At 37.1% G+C, this 22,538-nt stretch overlaps 1 protein-coding gene across 10 annotated transcripts in view; it reads left to right on the plus strand.

Annotated features, from left to right (window-relative positions):
* The window catches only part of MGA (MAX dimerization protein MGA), a 172,236-nt gene that overhangs the window by 141,267 nt on the left and 8,431 nt on the right, over positions 1 to 22,538 (plus strand). For 6 of the 10 annotated variants that reach the window (XM_040492349.1, XM_040492348.1, XM_040492357.1 and 3 more), the window contains exons 12-20: positions 328 to 400; positions 2,132 to 2,646; positions 5,093 to 5,390; positions 6,668 to 7,297; positions 10,637 to 10,927; positions 11,111 to 12,624; positions 15,606 to 15,736; positions 18,240 to 18,291; positions 20,802 to 21,008. In XM_040492349.1, the coding sequence (XP_040348283.1) occupies positions 328 to 400; positions 2,132 to 2,646; positions 5,093 to 5,390; positions 6,668 to 7,297; positions 10,637 to 10,927; positions 11,111 to 12,624; positions 15,606 to 15,736; positions 18,240 to 18,291; positions 20,802 to 21,008 (3,711 nt within the window). The remainder of the gene's footprint in view (positions 1 to 327; positions 401 to 2,131; positions 2,647 to 5,092; positions 5,391 to 6,667; positions 7,298 to 10,636; positions 10,928 to 11,110; positions 12,625 to 15,605; positions 15,737 to 18,239; positions 18,292 to 20,801; positions 21,009 to 22,538) is intronic. The other 4 variants (XM_040492356.1, XM_040492353.1, XM_040492354.1 and 1 more) reach the window with 4 other exon arrangements.

Consider the following 22,538-nt stretch of genomic DNA (forward strand, 5'->3'; position numbering starts at 1 on the left):
GATTTATATCTTTCTGCATTAGTGAATTTTCTAAATAACTGAAACTTGTTCCATTAAACATTAAATAGTTTTCCTTCTTTACTGCAATATACTATAAAGGTGGTGTAAATTTGATGACTCAGTCACTGTCACAGGACATTAGAGAGCAATACTTGTTTTTACTGAGGGTTGTATAATATTGATAGTAATGCAGCTGTACATATAGATGTGAAGCTGTTGCCACTTAAAATCTTTCGCTGTTTCAGGCTTCTTTGAGAGATTTAATGTTTATGTTCTTGTCTCTATTGATAAAATTATGTGTTGTATTTGTGTTATTCCTTTCTTTAGGAGCCTGATTCTGAACAGCAGCCCTTGAAACCAATCACCTGTGACCTAGAGGATGATTCTGATAAATCGCAAGGTCTGTATGAAAATTAAATCTCATTTTAGAGTAATTGTGGGTGGGGGGGACATATACCAGAAGTACCAATCCAGAATATTTTTACCTACCCCTTTTTTTCTATTAAAAATAGATAAGTGTTTTCCTATTGTTTGGTCTGTTTATCACTCCTAAGAAAATTCATTCATGTTGATTTGGTGGGTTATTGCAAGAGACATTTAAGATGAGGTTTTTTAAACCTCTTTCCAAGCCTCAGCAACATTGGCATCATTATTGAAAATTTCCCTCAGGCTCTCAGTAGCTGCTACAGTGGGAGAAAGGAGGGAATATTACTGATTTATCTACCAAAGGCTAGAATTACTGTAATGGGAGGTAGTGGCTATGGCATTACCTACTTGTTTTTAGTTTTGCTTCTTAACACTTCAGACACTAGCAGCAGTACTTCCCAACGATTTTTTTTAAATGGCTTGATATACAAAATGATAATGTTTTTATGCCACATTGAGATATGTGGAAAAGACTGCTGGGGTGGAGAGAACCTGCTTGAGAACACAACCACCTTGAAGTCTGAGGGGATCTATATCCTGACATACTTGTAATGAGCACATTGGTTGGGATGCTCTGCTGTAGAAATCTAGATGTCTAGTAAAACACATCCAGTTAACATGTTGCTACGAATATAAGTACCTGAATGATCTGCATACAATGTAGAAATGGTGCAATCATATCTAAGAGGCACAGAAGTAATTCAGAAGTATTTGCAGTAGAAACTATAGGTAGACCACACTTGTTTTTTTTTTTTTAAACTACAATATTCTCTCTTATGCTGTTCTTTAGGGTTGACTCTACCCACCACATGTTATAAAACATCTTGCAAGTATCTTTGCTTTGCTATATGGATAGCAGAACAGTAAACTATAAATATTCTTAACCTTGGTTATGGGTCATGCTTTGTTTGCAAGGTAACACTTTCTTACATAATAGTCATGGCATTTTGAGCACCTGGGAGGCTCAGTTGGTTAAGCTTCTGACTCTTGGTTTTGTCTCAGGTCATGATCTCACAGTTTTAGGAGTTGAACCCTGTGTCAGGGTCTGCGCAGTGAGTTTGAACTCTGTGTTTGTCAGTGCAGAGCCTGCTTGGGATTCTCCCTCTCTCTCTCTCTGCCCCTTTCCCTGCTTATGCTCCGTTTCTCTCAAAGACATAAACTTAAAAAAAAAAAGTCACAGCTTTCAGAACAGCCTCAAGGTGGGACTCCCCTTTTTTTTTTTTTTTTTTGGAGACCGCAGGGGTCCCTGGGTGGCTCACTTGGTTAAGTGTCTGACTTCAGCTCAGGTCATGGTCTCACGGTTTGTGGGTTCAAGCCCTGCATAGGGCTCTGCACTGGTGGTGCGGAACCTGCTTGGGATTCTCTCTCCCTCCTCTGTCTGCCCCTTGCCCGCTTGGGCATGCGTGCACTCACTCTTTCTTGCTCGCTCTCTCTCTCAAAGTAAACTTAAAAAAAAATTGTTGGAGACCCCAGACAGCAGAGTATCTTATCATAGTCTGATTCTCTAAAATACTTCTTCTTCTTGGAAAAGTCCCAAATTTGTGAGTGTTAAATTACCACTGAAAGTACGTGGGATTCAGACACTGGGCAACTTGTTCAATTTCTATGCCCTTGGCACTTTTCTGAGAACTCAGGGAAAATAAGAATTTTTCGAAGTTCAGTACAAAATTCTGTGATGCAGAAGTATCTTTCAATTCTTTATCAGAAAGAAGCTGGAAGTCTTCCTGCAATGAAGGAGAGTCCTCTACCTCCTATGTGCATCAGAGGTCACCAGGTGGTCCCACTAAACTGATAGAAATCATCTCAGACTGCAACTGGGAGGAGGATCGGAACAAGATTTTGAGCATCTTATCCCAGCACATCAATAGCAACATGCCACAATCACTTAAGGTGGGCAGCTTCATCATTGAGTTGGCTTCTCAGCGAAAGAGCCGGGGTGAGAAGAACCCTCCTGTTTATTCTTCTCGTGTGAAAATCTCTATGCCATCATGTCAAGACCAAGATGATGTGGCTGAGAAATCTGGATCAGAGACTCCTGATGGTCCATTATCCCCTGGGAAAATGGATGATATCTCTCCTGTGCAGACAGATGCCCTGGATTCAGTAAGGGAGAGATTACATGGAGGCAAAGGTCTGCCTTTTTATGCAGGGCTCTCTCCTGCAGGGAAGCTTGTGGCCTATAAGCGTAAACCCAGTTCAAGCACATCTGGGCTTATCCAGGTGAGAATTATCTTTAATCTGGATGTAGCACATTTTTTTTTACTTAGGTAACATCTTGATTTTTCAGAGCCCTTAGTGGGCTTTATATCATTTATCTTTACATTTCCTGGGAACTGGGTGACAAAATCTTCTCTTTTTGTAATAGGCCTAGTTTAGATGCATACCTAGAGTGAATTTTTGGCACATTTACAAATAGAAATGTAGAGCCCTGTTTTAGCTTGTGATTTTAGGTCTAGTCTTAGAAAGTTCCTACTCTTACAACTTTATTCCTTGGGATCTAGTGATACTTTGACAACTAAGCAAGGATAGTAAGGGGTTCAGTCTAGTTTTTTGTTATTATTATTAGCACATAGCTTTCAAAACAAAACAAGGTGAAATTGGTATTTAGTAACAGTATATGTTCAGAAACTTGGAAAAGATTTTAATTTTGTAGAGTGTCACTCAAATGTATAAAATTAAAAAAAAATTGAGCCACAGTTTACTTTTTTTCCCTTTATTTGGTCCATAGGATTTTTGCTAATCACTGTGTAATATAAATAGGTCCTTGCTGTTTAGTAATTCAGGCAGGTTATGTTAGTAAAAGTACACTGGCATCTAGAAAATCTTTGCAAAGAGAGGTTTTGAATTAAAATGTAATTATAGTAAAAAGGTTTTCTCCTTGCTCAGTAACATTAAATGTACTTTTATATCAGAGTAGCAAATGTATATGACATTCTTGCTGATAAGGTTACTTGACTTTACTAGCTTGACCACTTCCCTGGGCTAAGGACTATTTCGTTAATAATATGACTGATAGACTTAATTAAAAACCTTTTATTGCAGTTTATTCTTGATGGTGCTACATAACTGCTTCTGTTGGTCTTTCTTAAACTCCTAATAATAAGAACAGTGTTTTCTTCTTCGTTTATTTATTCATTGATAATTTTGAGAACAGAGACTTCCCTGAGCTCATTTCTAGTGAGACTTGACCCACTGAAATAAAGGTATAGAAATTTGTGTTCTCCTCTCCTGTCTAGGACTCAGACAGCCATCATAAAATGTGAACTTTCATAAGCAGTCAGGTCACTGTAATGGAGACTTTGGGAAAGCTGTTGAATAGTCTTCAGAGCAAGTCCCAAAGGAGCAAATAGGGGTATCTGCCCTAGACCTCTGGAAACCCTGAAAAATGATAGTAAGGTTTCCTTTAGTCTGGAAAGATCACCTTCTTTCTGTCAGACTCAAGGCAGAGGTGTTCCTAATCTGTATGGGAATAATCACAGTTTCATGTACATAGTGAAGAAACTATTTTGTGTCTTTGAGGAGAGAGTGGCTTGTTTTAGCTATTCGCTGTGCTGATTTCCTATTAATTTAGAGACTAGGAGTTTCTCCACCACACTTCACCCTCTCTCCCTTTTAAATGATGGGAAGGAAGGACAGAAGAGGATGTCTTCTCTAGTCTAGGACTTTGAGAACATGGGTAAGAAACTTGGGAAGTTTATGTTCTTTATTTTTTAGAACAATCTTGCTGCCCCAGATGGGCAGTATCAAGTCAGGCAGTAGAGAAAAATCTTTTTTTCTTTTAATTTTTTAAATGTTTGTTTATATTTTGAAGAGAGAAAAAGACAGAGAGAGAGAGAGAGCGAGCAAGACACAGAATCCAAAGCAGGCTCCAGGCTCTGAGCTGTCAGCGCAGAGCCCGACATGGGGCTCGAACTCATGAACTGTGAGATCATGACCTGAGCTGAAGTCAGATGCTTAACTGACTGAGCCACCCAGTTGCTCCATGGAAATGAAAAATCTTTGTTTCAGTTATTGATAACTTTCTTCTGATGGTTCAGTGATTGTTTTTAAAGTTATAAGTGAGTTTCTCCTAGCATGTATCTTGAGCTCAAGTTTTGTTCAAGAGATGACAATATCTTCAAAGTTGAGTTTGAAAACTGAGGGGACCTTGTGGCTTAGGTATTATAACGATGGTTTTCTTATAACTTAAAAGTAGAGTCACTGTTTATTTTGCAAATATGAAGGATGCTTGAAAGGACCCTTGTGAGAGGGCTTCATTATGCCTCCCTGGTTTTTTCAGAGAGATTCTGTGAAACACAGTTACTTAATTTTTGCTGATTGTTAATAATTTAGCCAGAATTGCTTATTAAGTAAAACAGTTGGATGATTCATTAGATTTAATTGTATCTCTCGCATATGTAAGAGCAGATATGATGAGTTTTTAAGATTCTGTTTCCAAACTACCCAAAATGAAGATGAGATTAGTTCAGAATATCAGATGGCAGCTTTTTTTTTTCCACCTTCTAATAACTCATTATATGACAAGTGGAAAAAGTCCCATTTCTTTTTCCTTTTACATCTGAATAATAGACTTTTAAAACCTTGTAAAAATGAAACCCCTGTCAAGGGAGATAAGTTAGCAAGAGAATTTTATCTTTACAGAATTTCTCTTTGCCACTTGTTTCAGGTTAATGGTAAGAGTTACCCGCAGGCTAAGTTGCTATTGGGACAGATGGGGGCATTGCATCCAGCCAATAGGCTAGCTGCTTATATCACAGGCAGGTTGCGACCCTCAGTCCTGGACCTCTCAACCCTCAGTACTGTCATCTCCAAGGTAGCATCCAATGCCAAGGTGGCTGCATCCAGGAAACCACGTACCCTGTTGCCTTCAACATCCAATTGCAAAACGGCATCCTCCTCCGGCGCTACAACAAATCGCCCTGGGAAGAATCTGAAGGCATTTGTCCCGGCAAAAAGACCAATTGGTAAGTTGGACTGTATGTATGTTTTAGAAAGGCTTGTGACTTGGTGCTTGACCAGTGGATACAGGTATGGAGTTTGTGAAAATGAGAGAAAGGTAGAATTTGGCATTATTCTTATTCTTGATGTCTGTCTTGCCTGAATTTTTTTTCTTTTTGGTAACTTCCCTGATGACCTATGATACTAGATAAATTGAACTGTGGTTAAAATTATTTCCCAAGTTTTAGACTGGTTGTATAAATATAGAAAAGACTTAGATTTTTAATTTTGTTTTTAAAAAAGCAAAACATATTCTTAACTACTTAACTCAGTGTTTCTTTTATGGGCACTGGTACTTTTGTAACCAATCATATGTATGTTCCTTGAACTTACGAAACGAGGGGGCTAGCAAATCAAAGTGGGTTGAGTTAGTGGTATAGGCTTAGAATAAAAGGTTCTTGTAAAACAGAAGCTTGGAAGTGTTGCTTTAATGTATTCATCCCTGTTCAATGAATGAAAACCTCTTTTGTTCAACATTTCAGTGCTAGAATCTGTTAATAAATTACCTTCTTGAAAGCATTTGTGTTTTCAGTATTTAGAGTATATATAGTCAGTTTATTGAATTCTTCTTTTTGTTGTTTCAATTCTATTTAGGATTATTAAGTAAAAGCTTCCGTTCTGTATTCTTATTCCTCTGACGGGAAATTGAAATCTCTGGCTGAATGCTGGAGTTGTGTGAAGATGGAGGACAAGCATTGTATGCCTTAAAAAGAACCCATTTTACCTTTTAAAAAAAATAGCTTTTACTGGTGATTTTCAGTCCTATCTTGCCCTCTTTTGAAACTGTCTTTATACATTTTAGAAATGTGTAAACTGTAACTGTCTAATAAGAGGATAGCAATAATAAAGAGGTGGAGGTGCTAGGACAGGAGGAAGTGGTGGAAACCTGTTTTAAAATTAGAGTTAGGGCAAAAAAATCTTAACTTTCTTCACTGTTTTAGATGGTGAAGTTGTGAGCTGTACATTATCTTTTTAGTGTCCTGGCAGTTTGGCTTTATTGCATAGCCAAAAGAATTTTAGCAGGAACACACAATTTTAATCCCTTTCTTAGTATTATAAAGATTTGGTTTGGGTTGAGGGAAGTGTATGATTTTTGTGGGTGGAAATTGGCACGTATATTGCAGATAGGTAGTACCTGTAAGAAATTGACCCAGTGGTGCACAATAAATGTTGATAAACACAATCACTAAGAGGATAAAGTATGAGAACTGAAGATTTTTGACCTGCAAATTTTTATTTGCAGCGGCTCGACCCTCTCCTGGTGGTGTGTTCACACAGTTTGTGATGAGTAAAGTTGGAGCCCTGCAGCAGAAGATACCTGGAGTTAGCACACCCCAACCCCTAACAGGGCCACAGAAGTTCAGTATCAGACCTTCTCCAGTAATGGTCGTCACACCTGTGGTTTCTTCTGAGCCAGTTCAGGTGTGCAGCCCTGTGACTGCTGCTGTCACTACTACCACCCCTCAAGTATTTTTAGAGAATGTTACTGCTGTGACACCTATGACTGCTATTTCTGACGTGGGAACTAAAGAAACTACTTATTCTTCTGGTGCCACCACTGCAGGGGTTGTTGAGGTTTCTGAAACTAATGCCAGCACCCCTGTAACACCTACCCAGTGTACAGCCACTGTGAACCTTATCAAAACGACTGGGATAACTACTACCCCTGTGGCTTCAGTTGCTTTTCCTAAGTCTTTGGTAGCATCTCCTCCAACTATAACTCTTCCTGTTGCTTCCACTGCCTCCACCTCCATAGTCGTGGTGACCACAGCTGCATCTTCCTCCATGGTGACCACACCAACTTCATCTCTGGGCTCTGTTCCCATTATACTCTCGGGAATTGATGGGAGTCCACCAGTGAGCCAGAGACCAGGTAAGGCCTAGATGTTACTAGCTGGTTTACCATACAGCTTTGTATTTAACTTTATGTTTTTTTTTTTTTTTTTAATGTTTGTTTGTTTGTTTATTTTGAGGTGGGGGAGATAAGAGCTGGGGAGGGGCAGGGAGAGAGAATCCCAAGCATCCTCCATGCTGTCTACACAGAGCTTGACATGGGACTCCATGTCACAAACAGATCATGACCTGAGCTGAAATCCAGAGTCTGACTCTTAACTGACTGAGCCACCCAGGCATCCCAACTTTATTTTGGAGATAAATTGAACAGCCTTGACATGTGGTTTACTGGGGTTGGAGATTTTCCCAGGAGAATAAAAATACTAAAAAATATTGTAATGGAATTGTTGGCTGAAGGATACTGAAATAATGTATGTGGAAGTTGAGCTCTGAGCCAGTAGAGCAGCCATCAGGTTGGGCACAGGAGGAGGTGCACTGCTGTGTGTTGAGAGCTAGGAGTGCACATCTTTTGAGTAACCCTAATGTAGGTGTTCCTTTTTCGGGGGGTGGTGCTTCTTTGTAATTAAAAAAGCGAGATCAGAGAGCTTCTCCCATGCTTCAGCCAAGCTAAGGGCTTTTTCTCCTTGATTAAGATTAAAATTCTAGGTCCTTTTGCTTAGTAAAAGTCATTTGTGAATCATCCCAACTCTCATATACTACTGATATTATTCTACTACTTATTATTATATATGAACCGATTGAGATTGAAATAAGGCATATTTATTTGTTTAGGAATCTAGATGTTTATCAACTTTTCAGTTAAAATTTTTCTTACGTTGGCTTAGGTTAAGTGAATTTGAAATAGGACTATCCTACACTTTTGTAATTATTATTTCCTAATTGAATCCTAATTCAACCAGCTAAAATAAATGATTCTCTTAGTGGACTCAAAGAGAATTACTATGTAAAAGAGTGAGAGACTTTGTAAGATTTAAGGGGAAATAAATAGCCAGCAGTAAATCTGTCTTGGTTATTGATATTTTTCTTATTAAATACTGCCTTTATTGACATGGTCCAAATTTCTGTTGATAGTTCAGAAATGAAGTGACTTTGGAATTAGTTTATAGAAAGGAGGTCTTTTCAAAGTTTAATTGAATCACAGTATTAAATTTGTTGTCTTCTGCCTTCTCCCCACATGTAAACATATAAAAACTGGTTAGCTTAATAGGTAATTTCGGAAGTGAGATTGTTGTTGATTGAGTTGTTTTAATTTCCTGCTGAATCTCAAGGTTTATATCTTGTCATTTTATCGTATTTTCTAAACAGTATGGGTTCTGATCTTTCTTTTTAATTCTGTCATGAAACTATAGTTTAGCTTTTTGTAGTTCATTCTCAGATTTCAGTCACTCAGTATACATTCATGTATTTTGCTCTGATTTTCATTTGTACTATTACTATTTTTATTTAAATTAACTCCTTTGTTTACTTAAATGTATTTTTAAAAGCAATTTTTCTGTAATTGGAAACTAACATTACTTGTGGTAACATAGGGTTAACTCTATAAATACCCTGGAAACAATAATAATAAAAATAATTACATTCTAGCTGGCTACCATTTGTTAACATGTGGATTGCACTCTCTCTGTTAGTGAAGAAAGCTAGAAAATGCTGATGTGATATCAAAGACTGGTGTTTGCTTCTGCATGTTATCAGATTAAAATTGAAAAATTACTTTCTCACAATGTGATATGGTGTTATTCTATATTCATATACCACCTAAAAATACCTTCTCTACTACCAGTTGAGGAAATAATTAATTTTAACAAATTTTCTTATCTGGTCTTTTTTTAAATGGAGTGGACTCAGATAACTGCTACTTCTAAGTGTGTGTAATTTTGTTCTGGGCTCATAAAAAGGATCCCAACTCAGACACTTAGACATCTGTGACTTTTTCATTTAACTTCCCTTCTTTTTCTCTTTTCCCTTCTCACCCTCACCTGCATTTGAATAAACAATCACATATTTAGTGTGTGTATTTTAAAGGCTGCTTTCAGTCTCTGGGCTGGAGTACTTTGGATTTGAATCACTTTCTAAAATGTACCTTGAATAGAAATGGTCAGGAAATTAAGAATGCTTTAACATTCTTCTTACTTCACATGAGATAGATGTTTTTTGTTTAAATTGCACACTTTTTCCGCCATGAACAGTTTGGTCTTTGCATTTTATTTCATTTTCACGAGTAGTTCTGGATCTTCTGTATAATTTGTCCTGTAAATGTTTGGAGTGTAACTTTCTTTTAGAAGTTTGATATGTTTTGTGGGCAGAGCGCCTATCTGATAGAATATCACATGTTGAGGTGATTTATTTGGTTTGTTGATTTTTCTCATTAGTGATGAACTGAGGAAAATATTTATTAATGTTAAATAAGTTAAACTAATTTCATTGGTGATGTAAAATTGGTTTTATTTATGCTTACTATTACTGTTATTCCTACCTTTTTATCCCCATAGCCAAAAATCTGTCTGTAGATTATCCCTACTATTTTTTTCCATGTCTTAAGTATTTCTAAATAATCTCTTCTAAACATTAAAGTGCATCTTTTGATACCAACAATGGTTTGAACATTTTTTAAGTTCACATCTTCTGCATTAAATTTTTGCCTTTTCTGTTTGTTTTAAAACTATTCCTTTGCCTCTGGAAAAAAAAAATTAAAAAAAAAAACTATTCCTTTGCCTCTTCCTAACCAGGCTCTATATCCCTGCTTTTTTGACGTCTCTCTTAATTTCATTCCATTTTGGGGGGGTATGTATTTTTTTTTCCTTTTGAAAAATAATTTACACATATCTTTACACTTTGGTTATTTGTCAGAATTTTAAAAACCAAGGAGTTTTTTTTATACCTCATGACTTTTAGTCCTTGACTTTATCTTACTTGAGTATGACCTAGGAAATGAAGTCATAAGTCCAGTAAGTGTGTTAACAGCCTGAATTTTAAGGTTAAAGAAGAGAATTTTATCTGAATGATCTGTTTAACTTTAATGGGAATCCAGATTTAGAGGCCTGCTGTGTTTTTCGTTAGGCCAGAGACATTATCTCTGTAAATGCACTTCATGACAATTGATGCTTGCTTTTTTTTTTTTTTTTTTTTTTTTTTTACCATTTTGAATATAAGGCCCTATAATGTCTGGTTGATAATTAGATTTTAAGATGAATTGTTCTCAGCCATGAGATTATTTAATATATGATAGAGGTACAAGATTTCACCAACTATATAATTCATATTAGAATTTATTTGTAGGGTGGTCAGATCCCATGTCATAATAATTTTTTGCTACATGTATTAAAGGAAAATTCTGATGTTTTCGTTTCTTGTTTTTCAGAAAATGCCCCTCAGATTCCAGTGGCTACTCCCCAGGTCTCTCCTAACACAGTGAAACGTACTGGACCTCGATTATTGCTGATTCCAGTGCAGCAAGGTTCTCCTACTCTTAGACCTGCCCCAAACACACAACTTCAGGGGCATCGGATGGTCTTGCAACCTGTGAGGAGCCCAAGTGGAATGAATCTATTCAGGCATCCTAACGGGCAGATTGTTCAGCTCCTCCCTTTGCATCAACTTCGAGGCTCTAATACTCAACCCAACTTACAGCCTGTCATGTTTCGGAACCCAGGTATAAATTTGGAGATCTTTCTAATGAATTTTTCTTTGGTGGAATCATTTAGCCATATGACTTGTTAATACACTAAGATTTTTTAGTCTCAGAGTTAACCTGTCTGGAAAGAAAAGCACTTGTAAGTCTTGATGTGGGCAGTGGTAATTAAAAAAAGTTTTTTTTTTCTTCCCCTTTTACCAGGCTCCGTGATGGGAATCCGGTTACCCACTCCTTCCAAACCTTCAGAGACTCCACCATCTTCTGCTTCGTCCTCTGCTTTCTCTGTTATGAATCCTGTAATTCAGGCTGTTGGGTCTTCTCCAGCAGTGAATGTTATCACTCAGGCACCATCATTGCTTTCTTCTGGACCTAGTTTTGTGTCTCAGTCTGGTACATTGACCCTGAGGATTTCCCCTCCTGAACCACAGAGCTTTGCAAGTAAAACAGCCTCTGAAACCAAAATAACCTATAGCTCAGGAGGGCAGCCTGTTGGTACAGCCAGTCTTATTCCTCTCCAGTCTGGTAGTTTTGCTTTGTTACAGCTCCCTGGACAAAAACCTGTTCCCAGTTCCATTCTTCAACATGTTGCTTCTCTTCAGATGAAGAAAGAGTCCCAGAGTGCAGACCAGAAAGATGAAACAAGCTTTTTAAAAAGAGAGCAGGAAACTAAGAAGGCCCTGCAGTCAGGAGGAGAAACTATAGATTCTGAAGCTAATATAATAAAGCAAAACTCAGGAGCTGCTGCCTCAGTAGAAATCCTGAGTGATTCTTTAGGAGATGGGGGTGATAATTTGGATGAAGAATCCCTTACAGAAGAAGGTCCTGTAACTGTTAAACCTTCTGAGCACTCCTATATCACTGGGTCACACATAGGTGAAGACTATAAAGATGGAGATGAAGAGCTTGGGATTCGAAATCATAAGAGTTCCAAAGAAAAACGGACTGTTCTAGAGGTTAAGACCATTTCCAAAAAAGCCAGCAATGTGACAGTCCAAAGTGCAAGTAATGTACAGCTTAAAAAGCTTGGTGATGTGAAAGTGGAACAGCAGAAAGGGTTAGAAAATCCAGAGGAAAACTCAAATGAATTTCCAGTCATCTCTAAGGAAGAAAGTAAGCTCGAATTATCAGGGAGCAAAGTTGGGGAGCAGCAGTCTTTTCCACAGCCAGAGGCCAAGGAGAAGGGATGTGGAGACTCTCTGGAGAAGGACAGTATTAGGGAGAGGTGGAGAAAACACCTGAAGGGCCCTTTGACTCAGAAATGTGTTGGAACTAAGCAAGAATGCAAGAAAGAGGCAGATGAGCAGTTAATTAAAGAAATAAAGACTTGTCAGGAAAATTCAGATGTGTTTCAACAAGAACAAAGCATCTCTGATTTACTTGGAAAAAGTGGAACTACTGAAAATGTCAGAGTTTTAAAAACTGAATGTGATTCTTGGAGTAGGATTTCTAGTCCTACAGCCTTCTCCATTGTTCCAAGGAGAGCTACAAAAGGGAGCAGAGGGGAAGGACGTTTTCAGGGTCACTTACTGCTGTCAGGAGAACAGATAGAACCAAAGCAAGAGAAGAATGGTGGACGAAGCAGTGCCGACTTGACTGTTTTGGATTTGGAAGAGGAGGACGAGGAAGAGGAGAATGAGAAAACCGATGATTCTATTGATGAGATTGTGGATGTTGTTTCTGACTACCAGAGTGAGGAGGTTGATGATGTAGAAAAGGTGGTGAGCCCATTTTTGTTGTGACTGAAACCTCAAGAATTTAAATGATTTATTAGAGACAGTAGCTTTCCCAGAAGATCACTAAGACCTGATACATTGAAATGGATGCCTAGGTTTAGATTATGATTAAATGACTTTATAGTTTTTAGGCTGTGTCAGTCAGGTAACATTTATTGAGCTTATATTGTTCTTTGAGACTTGTCTACTAGTATGGGAAGGCTGGCTTATTCCTTTGGGGGATAGATGCTTGAGAGTCCCTTTCAAGTTAGGTTTTAAAAAAAAGAAATTCTAAAACTACTACTCTCATTTCTTCTCAGTTTTTTTTTTCATTTTCCATGTGAAGTGACTATAGCCTATCCGGTAGACATATAAAAAACTGAATGGGTGACCTTAGAACTTACCTACCTGCATTTAGAGAGATGTTTTTCTTTTTGGAGAAAAATGAAAAATACCATGCAATATTTTAATATAACTCTGCCTTCAGTTTTTTAATTATCTCCTAAAATTAGTTTCTAGAATTTATATTCTGAATTTGCATCATCTTCCTTTGTAATATGACCTTTATAATTTCACAAAATTTTTCTGAAGCCATTTTTGTAGGCTTCCTATTTAAGGTTGTAATCCTACCTAAGTGAGAAGCAGTATGATACAAGGCAGGAGTTGGACAAACTTTTACTGTAAAGGGCCGGATTGTTAACATTTTAGACTTTGCGGGCTGGATGGCTTGCTGTTGGAATTGCTCAGTTGCTGTTATAGCATGAAAGCAGCCATACACAATACTAAGTGAAACATTGTGGCTGTATTCCAATGAAACTTTCATTTACAAAAAGAGGTGGCAAGCTTTGATTTGCTGATGCCTGACAGTGGGGTTTGATGTAAAACATGAGGATACTATAGCCAGCTGCCTATAGGGTGCCCTCAAATCTAAACTGTGTCCCTCTCTTTAGGAGCAGATAATATGGCCCTCTGTGGTGATTTTCATGCAGTTGGTTGTTTTAGAATCTCACTTCCATGAGATTCAGCCTCTGTATTATCTGGTCTTTCTCTGTTAATGCCTAACTGCCTTAATGCAGATAAAATATAACAAAAAGACTCCTATTTTAAAACTCTAAAATGTTTAACTATTCTAATGTTCCTATGTTGGTTTTTTCTGTACCTCAGTCATCTCATTTGTAAAATGAGGATCTAGCTCTACAATTAGATGATTGTATATACATTTGCCTTATCTATCTGTAGCCTCATCTTTTTTGAGGACAGGTACCTGTAGGTAGCTGAAGAATCTGAATTCATTGAGTTTAAGAATTATAATTCTGCTTTTTGCAGACTCTCCCATTGTAAGTCAGCCTGGGTAAGCATCAGACCAAAGACAGTCCAACTTTAAAACCAGTGAAAACTATTGCTATCAGTAAAACTGACTTACAATAGAACTTTTATTGTGTCTTAATCAAGGGTGGCATTGCTTGGATTTCCTAATAGGGAATCTGACATACAAGGTACAGTGACCTTTTTCAAAGTAAGGGCATTATATTAAATGATCTCTAAAATCGAAATTTTACATTGTATTTTTGCACTTGTGTGGCACGTTATGATATCTTTGTGCATGTGATTATTATATTGGAATAGTGTAAGGAAAGTAGTGAGTAGTCTATTTAATTTCAGTCTTCCATTGTGAAGTTTATTGGATATTATTTACAAAGCCTGCAGTTAAAGTCATGCAGTAGGCAGACATTCTTCAGTTTAAACATAAGGCATTTACCTACATTATTATTCAAACTCTTTAGATTCTGTCAGGACACTGTTGATTTAGCTTCCTAAAGTTAATATATATTATTTGCATTGTTTAAATTCAGTATACATTGTTGAAATTGTGCTTAAATTGGGAAACATAAATGATGACTTGCATTTAGTGTCTATCAGCTTATGGAACCTATAATTCATGGGGGTAAGTAATTTTTCCATCAAGTGTAAACAGAATTAATGAGGTTATTGGGATGCTTCGTTTTGAGTTGTGTCTCTCAGGTATACTACAATTATAGATAACATATTCCTGCTTTAGTTTCTGGCATAGTAAACACTACTTTTAAAGGTGGACTTAAAAATATCTGTAGATCCCAAAATCCGTATGTTCTACTGTTTACATAAAATACACAATAAGCTTTCATGATAGGTGCTCAATAAATGCTTACTGATTGACTCTTGTTTTTGTATTATCAAGTATGACAAGCTTGGGGTTTTTCAGTACCTGAAATTCTTCAAAAGCTATCCTTGTGCGGGATTGAGAGGCTTAGAAGACTGGGCTACATTCTCTATTCATATCTGCATTGAGTCTGTCTTTGTGGGTGATACGGGGTTAGCCATGAGGCACTCTTCTTTTTTATGTTTATTTTTGAGAGAGTGAGACCGAGCGTGAGCAGAGGAGGGGCATAGAGAAGAGGGAGAGACAGAATCTGAAGCAGGCTCCAGGCTCTGAGCTGTCAGCACAGAGTCTGATGTGGGCTTGAACTCATGAACCGTGAGATCGTGATCTGAGCTGAAGTTGGATGCTTAAATGACTGAGCCATCCAGGCACCCCACTCCTGAAGCACTCTTAAAATAGAACCTGAATTTTTCTCGTTTCTCCTTTTCCATTCACCAGATTTTACTTTATTGCTCATTAATCTTAAGATTTATGAAGCTTTAATATTTCTGTAAAATTTCTGAATTTTTCCGCTAGAAATAACACTGAAGCATCAATATAGTCTAATAATGTCTGTCTAGTATGTATCTATGATTTTTAATGCAGTGCTTGGTTGTTAGTTTTAACATATGTTGTCTTCATAACTTAATTCCTTCTTACGATTAACGAGTTTAGGATCACCTGTATTCATGGTATAAAGTCACTGTTGGGCCCTGGTTGATTTTATAAGGGGAGCATTCAGTTGAAAAGTTTAGGTGTGCTTACTTCCCAATATTTTATTGACTTTTGGAATGCTTTATTTCAGAATAACTGTGTAGAGTACATTGAGGATGATGAGGAGCAGGTGGACATAGAGACTGTGGAAGAGCTCTCTGAGGATATTAATGTTGCTCACATGAAGACCACAGCTGCCCAAACGCAGACTTTTAAACAGCCGTAAGTCTTAATTTCTCTTTGGATTTTTGTTTTTTGTTACTGTTTTTGTGACCATAAACAAAACTAAATGTTCCGTTTAGGAACTCTGGGTAACTGACCTGGTTCCTTTGTTCCTGTAGCTTTTTTCTGACTAGTAGATGAGGAGGGAGCTGGAATTCAGAGGTAATTAACTTGCCTTGGTTATTGCTACAAGACCATGTGTGAATATGAATAACCTGTGTTTTTGGAGCCTGACACGTTGGTATTAAAATACTAGTTTTGTATGTAGCTATTTAAGCTTGGGCAAGTCGTTAGTCTGAATCAGAGTTTTTACTGATTAAATGAGGAAAATGCTCCCAATTTGAAGTGTTCTATAAGAATAATATATGCAGCTGGAGTAACTGACACTAGTGGACTACTCAACAGAGGTTAGTTCCTTTATCTTTTAAGAATAGGAATTAAATTCTAAATTTGGTTACTTTACTAGTTGAACAGGTAAGATACAGTTAGGAAAATTTTTACCTCTTCACATGATGAGACCAAAATACAGTATGATGACTTGCTCAGGAAAGTTTATTCCATTAGTAAGCCTTGTATTGGGGATTGTGGGGTGTGAGAGAATGATGGAAAAGAAGATAGGAGTTCTTATTGTGTGCCAGACATTGTGCTTTTTTCCTGTTATCTCATTCATGATGTAAACTAGCCCTGAGTTGAGAAAGAGTAATTCTTTGTCTCTGGTGATGCTGAGAAGGTGTAAGGATAGAGAAATAGGCCTAGTAATTTTCTTCATTCCAGAGCTATTTGGAGGCTACTTCATTTGCCTACTGGTTAAGATCGAAATAGTTTAAGTCTTGTAAAAATTTAATTAGATTTAAAGTTAGCAGTATTGCTGGAGAGAAGTTCATTATACTAAAATTGATTTTCTGAACATGAGCAACAAACAAATGTTATCCAAAAGATGCCATTTATAATAGTAACAGAAAACCTGTTAGGGAGTATTAACAAAACCTTTGTAAAACTTCTATAAAATGTTACTGCAAAACATTGAAGATGAATTCAATAAATGGAGAGAAAGAATAGTACACAAAGAGCACACACTGTAAAAGAGCGGATTGGTAAACATCTAATTTTCTCTCTGTCGGCACACCATGAAAACAGTGAAAAGACAAATTCAGACTAAGGAAAATATTTGCAGTACATGTTTGACAAAGGATTAGTTATCAAGGACATGCAATAATTATTTAAGTCCTTAAGAAAAAGTTGATGGAGTAGATAAGTACATAATGGATATTACAGGCCGTTCACAGAAGAGGAAACCCGGATAGCCAATAAACACATACAAATTTGTTCAAACTCACAAGTAATTAGAGATATACATGTTAAATCACAGTGGCTTCATTAATTCAGATCCATAAGATTAGCAAGTAATTGCGATTTCTGATAGTACTGTTGTGTCTAGTTGTCGAGCGATGGGAACATACTGCAGGTGGAAATGTAAATTGGTGCACTTTGGAGAGTAGTGTGACATGACTAAAGTTGACTTCCACACACTTGTTCCACTCAGCATTCCACTCCTTGGTATGTATACCCTGGAAAAGTTCACACGTATGTACAAAGGGACATGCATGGGACTGTACATTGCAGTATTGTTTGCCACTGAGTAAATTTGGAAATAACCTAAATAACTATTAGAATTCTGAAAAAGAAATTTCACACTTTGAAAATTCACACTTTGGAATACTGTATAGCAGTTAAAATGATTGAACTAGAACTGTGTGTATCAATATCTTAGATGTAATGTTGAGTGAAATCAAATGAAGAAAGATTCACTATATTGCGGGGGGGGGTGCCTTAGTGGCTCAGTTGGTTAAGCATCTGACTCTTGATTTTGGCTCAGGTCATAATCTCTTGGTTTGTGAGTTTGAGCCCTACATCAGGCTCTGTGTTGACGGGGCAGAGCCTGCTTAGGATTCTCTCTTTCCCTTTCTCTGCCCCTCTCCCCTGCATCCCCCCCCCCACCCCAAATAAAAAAGAAAGATACACTATAGTGTATAATGTTTAAAGTGCTACATGATATTTTTTATTTAGGTATACATTACTAGTAAAACTGCAAAGCTATGCATGGTAAAAACTCTTTTTGGGAGTGTTCACCTATGAGAAGGAAGAGAGGAAGGAATGTGATTGGGTGGGCTGCACATAAGATCTCCTGTATTTTTGAGATGCTTTATTCCTCAGGCTGGGTGGTAGTTACCTGCTTGTTCATTATGTATTTTGTTGAAATAGTTTTGTATGTATGAAATATTTTATGTTTGAAAAAGTAATTAGCAATTGTAGGGACTGTTCGGCACAGAGAGAAAAAAGCATACTGTTGAATTAAATTATATTGCCGCATATATATAGGGCCTTGGCAAAAAGAAGCTGGTTACACTTTAAACAATTTGGGATGGTTTTGTTTAGTGTAGCTGTGAAATAGGTCTTGGGTTACTATTTCAGTAAGACATTGGAAAATATTGTCTTTACCTAGGTGCCGTACCCATATCTCTGCAGATGAAAAAGCTGCTGAAAGGAGTCGAAAGGTATTTACAGTATGTTTAATGACAATTATCTAATAAAATTGATAACATTTGTCATTAGGGTTTAAAATAACATTAGTTATATTAGCTATGACTTTTTTCATGGCAATTTTTTACCAGTGAGTTAATAGAATCTGCTCCTTTTTCTTAATGAAATTATAGTATTAAAATGCTTCCCTCCCCTTTTAATTTTCTACTACTCCCAGATGATAGAATATTCTAGAACAATTAAAATGGTTATGGAGTTGATGAAAATTGACGTGCTTACTTGAAAATGAATCCTATACTCTTAATTCTCTGTGTGATGTGAAAAAAAACCTGGCGGTTTTTCTTGTTGAGATTCATGATTTTCAGTATCCTAAAAAATTATTCTCTGAAATGATGGGTAGCAATTCATGGAGCCATTAAATTCGGAACCTCCTTTGATTTTCTTAGACGTCATTATACCATAATTAAGGGTTTTTTTTCTTTATCCGTACTAACATTATGAATGAAACAGAGTTTGATTATTTAAACCATTTTCCAGTTGTTACTCTGCCTTTTTGATTTAAGTGGTAAAAACAATTCTGGAGATTGGGGTTGAGGTGGAAAGTGGTATTTAAGTCTTTTCAGAAACCACTGGGTGATTAGTCTGGGTTTGGGGGGGATACATAAATTACATTATTGTAATAATTTTGCATGTATTACTATATTGTATTTTTTCATTCATCCTAAAATATTTTCAGGTGTAAGAATTTTCATTATAGCTTGTATTCACAAGCCATTGTTTATACCCTAATTATTATTACATGTAAATCATTTGTAGTGTTTTGCTATATTTAGACTTGATATTAATTTTCTATCTTGTATCTTTTTATTTTCCCATACTATATAATGCACAAGGAGTTTGACTTTAGAGAGACCATGATTTTATATAAGAGTTTTGGGGTACTATCTGGATTGTGATAAAGGCCAACGGTGTCAAAAAAAAAAAAAAGGGTAATTAGAGACATCAGAAGGGGAAAAACAAAACCAAGAAACTGTAGAAGACAGGAAATGTCATTATTACTCGCTTTGAGTAGTAGTCACATTGTCTTAATATGGTAGCCACTGTTAATAATTTTTTTCAAACTTCTATAATCTGTGAATAAAGTATGGAAGACTTGCAGTTTTGAAAAAATGTGTAAGTAGAAATGACAAATTGGAAGGTGAAAGAGAGAAGAGAAATAGAGGGAAGAAGACGTGGAACGATATGAGTGCTTGATATCCTCGTTTTACAAAGAGACACTGTTGATGAGAAGTTGAGATAGAATTATACTCAAGTTACAAAGGGATCAAGAGAAGAATTAGAATTAATGATACATCTATATTAGGAAGATGGGATTATAAGAGGTGGGACAGTGGTGTGAGCTAAATCTTGTGCATAGCAGAGAGTAGATAGATAGCATTGAAAATTAGAAAGTATAAGCTTGGGGCACCTGGGTGGCTCAGTTGGTTAAGCGTCCAACTTTGGCTCAGGTCATGATCTCATGGCTCATGAGTTTGAGCCTCACATCAGGCTCTGTGCTGACAGCTTGGGGCCTGGAGCCTGCTTCGGATTCTGTGTCTGTGTCTCTCTGCTCCTCCCCACTAATGCTCTGTCTGTCTCTTTCTCTCTCTTTCTCCAAAATAAATAAACATTAAAAAAAAAAAAGAATAACCTTATCTTGTTTCTTACATAGAGTATAGATTTAGAAACTAGAAAAAGCCTAAAAGAAACAGAAAGTTGTTGTTTTTAAGGATCCAGATACATGTATAGGGCACAGTTGGTTTTCATTATAAGCTCTTCAGATATTTATATTTAAAACCCTATATGCATCTGTTCTTTTCAGTGATAAGTAACTTGTAAAAGTGAAGTAGAATAAATAAGAGAAAGAAGTCTAAGGCATACTGAGGGTCAAGAAAGACTTTGCTGAAAAATGCAAAGTTTGACTTTTAAATGTTAAGTTTTGGAGGATAGGGTGGGAGGAATGGGTGCAAGCTACCATCTGTCTGTAATGGCAAAGTGGTGTGAGATTGCATAGTGTGTTTTGGAAACTTCTCGCACTTTGGAATGGTTGGAGAGAAAGGTGATTTAAGAAGAATGATAGTTGATCCGTCACCAAATTGTAAACGATCTTAAAGCTTTTAAGAAAAATATTTTAAACCTGTTTTCCATCAGTTAAGATTCTGTTGAAATTTTTATGTAATTTGTGTCATGAAAAAAAGTTTTAATAATAAATTACTTGCATAAGCTATTTTTTAGATTTCCTCGCCTCACTTTCTTCCTCATTTGAGAACAATTGAAATTTGAGCTGAAGAAAAGTGATTTACACTGTTGAAGTTAGATTTGCAGCAGGATAGACTTATAGTAAGATGACCAGTATTGAAAGGTTGTTAACAATAGTCCAGACAGAAGATGGTGGGTATCTGGTATGGAACAGAGCCATTTAGGATAGAAGAAGAGGGCAGGTACAAATGAAAGATAATCAGGTGGCTATCTTTTGTTTGCATAGGCTCCACCAATTCCTCTAAAACTGAAGCCTGATTACTGGAGTGAAAAACTACAGAAAGAAGCAGAAGCTTTTGCTTATTATCGCCGGACACACACTGCCAATGAGCGTCGCCGGCGTGGTGAAATGAGGGATCTCTTTGAGAAATTGAAGATTACATTGGGATTGCTTCATTCTTCTAAGGTTTCCAAAAGTCTCATTCTCACTAGGGTAAGTGTTCTCTATAAATGACTGACAAACGAGAATTTGACTAAGAGAATCTTCTAGAGCTACTATGAGAAAGAGAATCATCACCCTAAGAGGGAGATTGAAGTAGAGCTTGTATTTAACATTTGAATGTGGACTAGTGAACTCCCAGCAAATCCTGTAAGGGGAAGAACTCTTAAGCTGCTGAGTCAAAGTAGTTTTTTATTGGAAGTCAAGTTCTTAATCGGCAGAACTATCTTTACTTCAGATTAAGTCAGAAACTCTAGTTGACTCTAGAGTTGAATCTCTTTTGGTGTTCTCCATAGCACTAGAACAGTTTACTACAGTGAAGAGCACAATGTAAGTAATATTTTAACATAGTTTTTAACAATTGCCAGCCATTTTAAAAGGAAATCTGAAATATCTAAGGTAATTAAATTGCTTTTGAGTAAAAGTTGGAGGAGTATAAGGCAAACATTCATATTCCTGTAGAACACAGTTATTTCAGCCAGACTTTACTTAGACTAGGAGGTGATTTTATTTTTATTTTTTAAGATTTTTGACGTTTGTTTATTTTTGAGAGAGCGAGAGAGAGAGGCAGACTGCAAGCAGGGGAGGGGCAGAGAGAGAGGGAAAGACAGAATCAGAAGCAAGCTACAGGCTCTGAAATGTCAGCACAGAGCCCGATGCGAGGCTTGAACATGAGATCATGACCTGAGCCAAAGTTAGACACTTAATCGACTGAGCCACCCAGGCACCCATTAAGGTTTTTTTTTTAAAGTTTGTTTTGAGAGAGAGGGAACAGGAGCGGGGTTAGGGGGGACAGAGGGAGGGAGGGAGAGTGAGAGAAAAAGAGAGAGAGAAAGAAAGAAAAGAAAAGAAAAAAGAAAATCCCAAGCAGGCTCTTCACTGTGCTCCAATGTGGGGCTTGAACTCACGAACCTCAAGATCATGACCTAAGCTGAAATCAAGAATCAGATGCTTACCTGACTGAGCCACCATGCACATGCCCTGTAGGAGGTGATTTTAAAGTTGATTATTATGGGCGCCTGGGTGCCTCATTTGGTTGAGCATCCCACTTTGGCTCAGGTCATGATCTCCTGGTTTGTGGGTTCAAGCCCTGCGTTGGGCTCCTGGAGTCTGCTTTAGATTCTGTGTCTCCCTCTCTCTGCTCCTCCCCTGCTTGATATCTCTCCCTCCCTCCCTCCCTCCTTCCCTCCCTCCCTCCCTCCCTCTCTCTCTCTCTCTGTCTCTCTCGTCTCTCAAAAATAAAATCTTAAAAGGAAAGTAAAGTTGATTAAAATCAAAGCAGAGTAAAATGTTTTATATCTCCTTGTAGTAGAAATACCTGTGAACCACTCAGTGATGCTCTTTGGAAATAATCATGTTTCTTAGAAGAATAAGCCAGAAAACCTCCTGCAGTTTGATAAGTTTCCGAAGCATCAAGAATTGTTTCAAATGACATTATAAAGTTTTCTAAAATACTCGTCAAACTTTTTTCATTAAAGAAATTGAGTAGGCCTTACCTGTTCTTAGGAAAGAGCGAATCAATTT

Source organism: Herpailurus yagouaroundi, unplaced genomic scaffold, assembly GCF_014898765.1.
Source record: "Herpailurus yagouaroundi ecotype Mexico unplaced genomic scaffold, PumYag 184, whole genome shotgun sequence".
NCBI classification, from domain to species: Eukaryota; Metazoa; Chordata; class Mammalia; order Carnivora; family Felidae; genus Herpailurus; species Herpailurus yagouaroundi.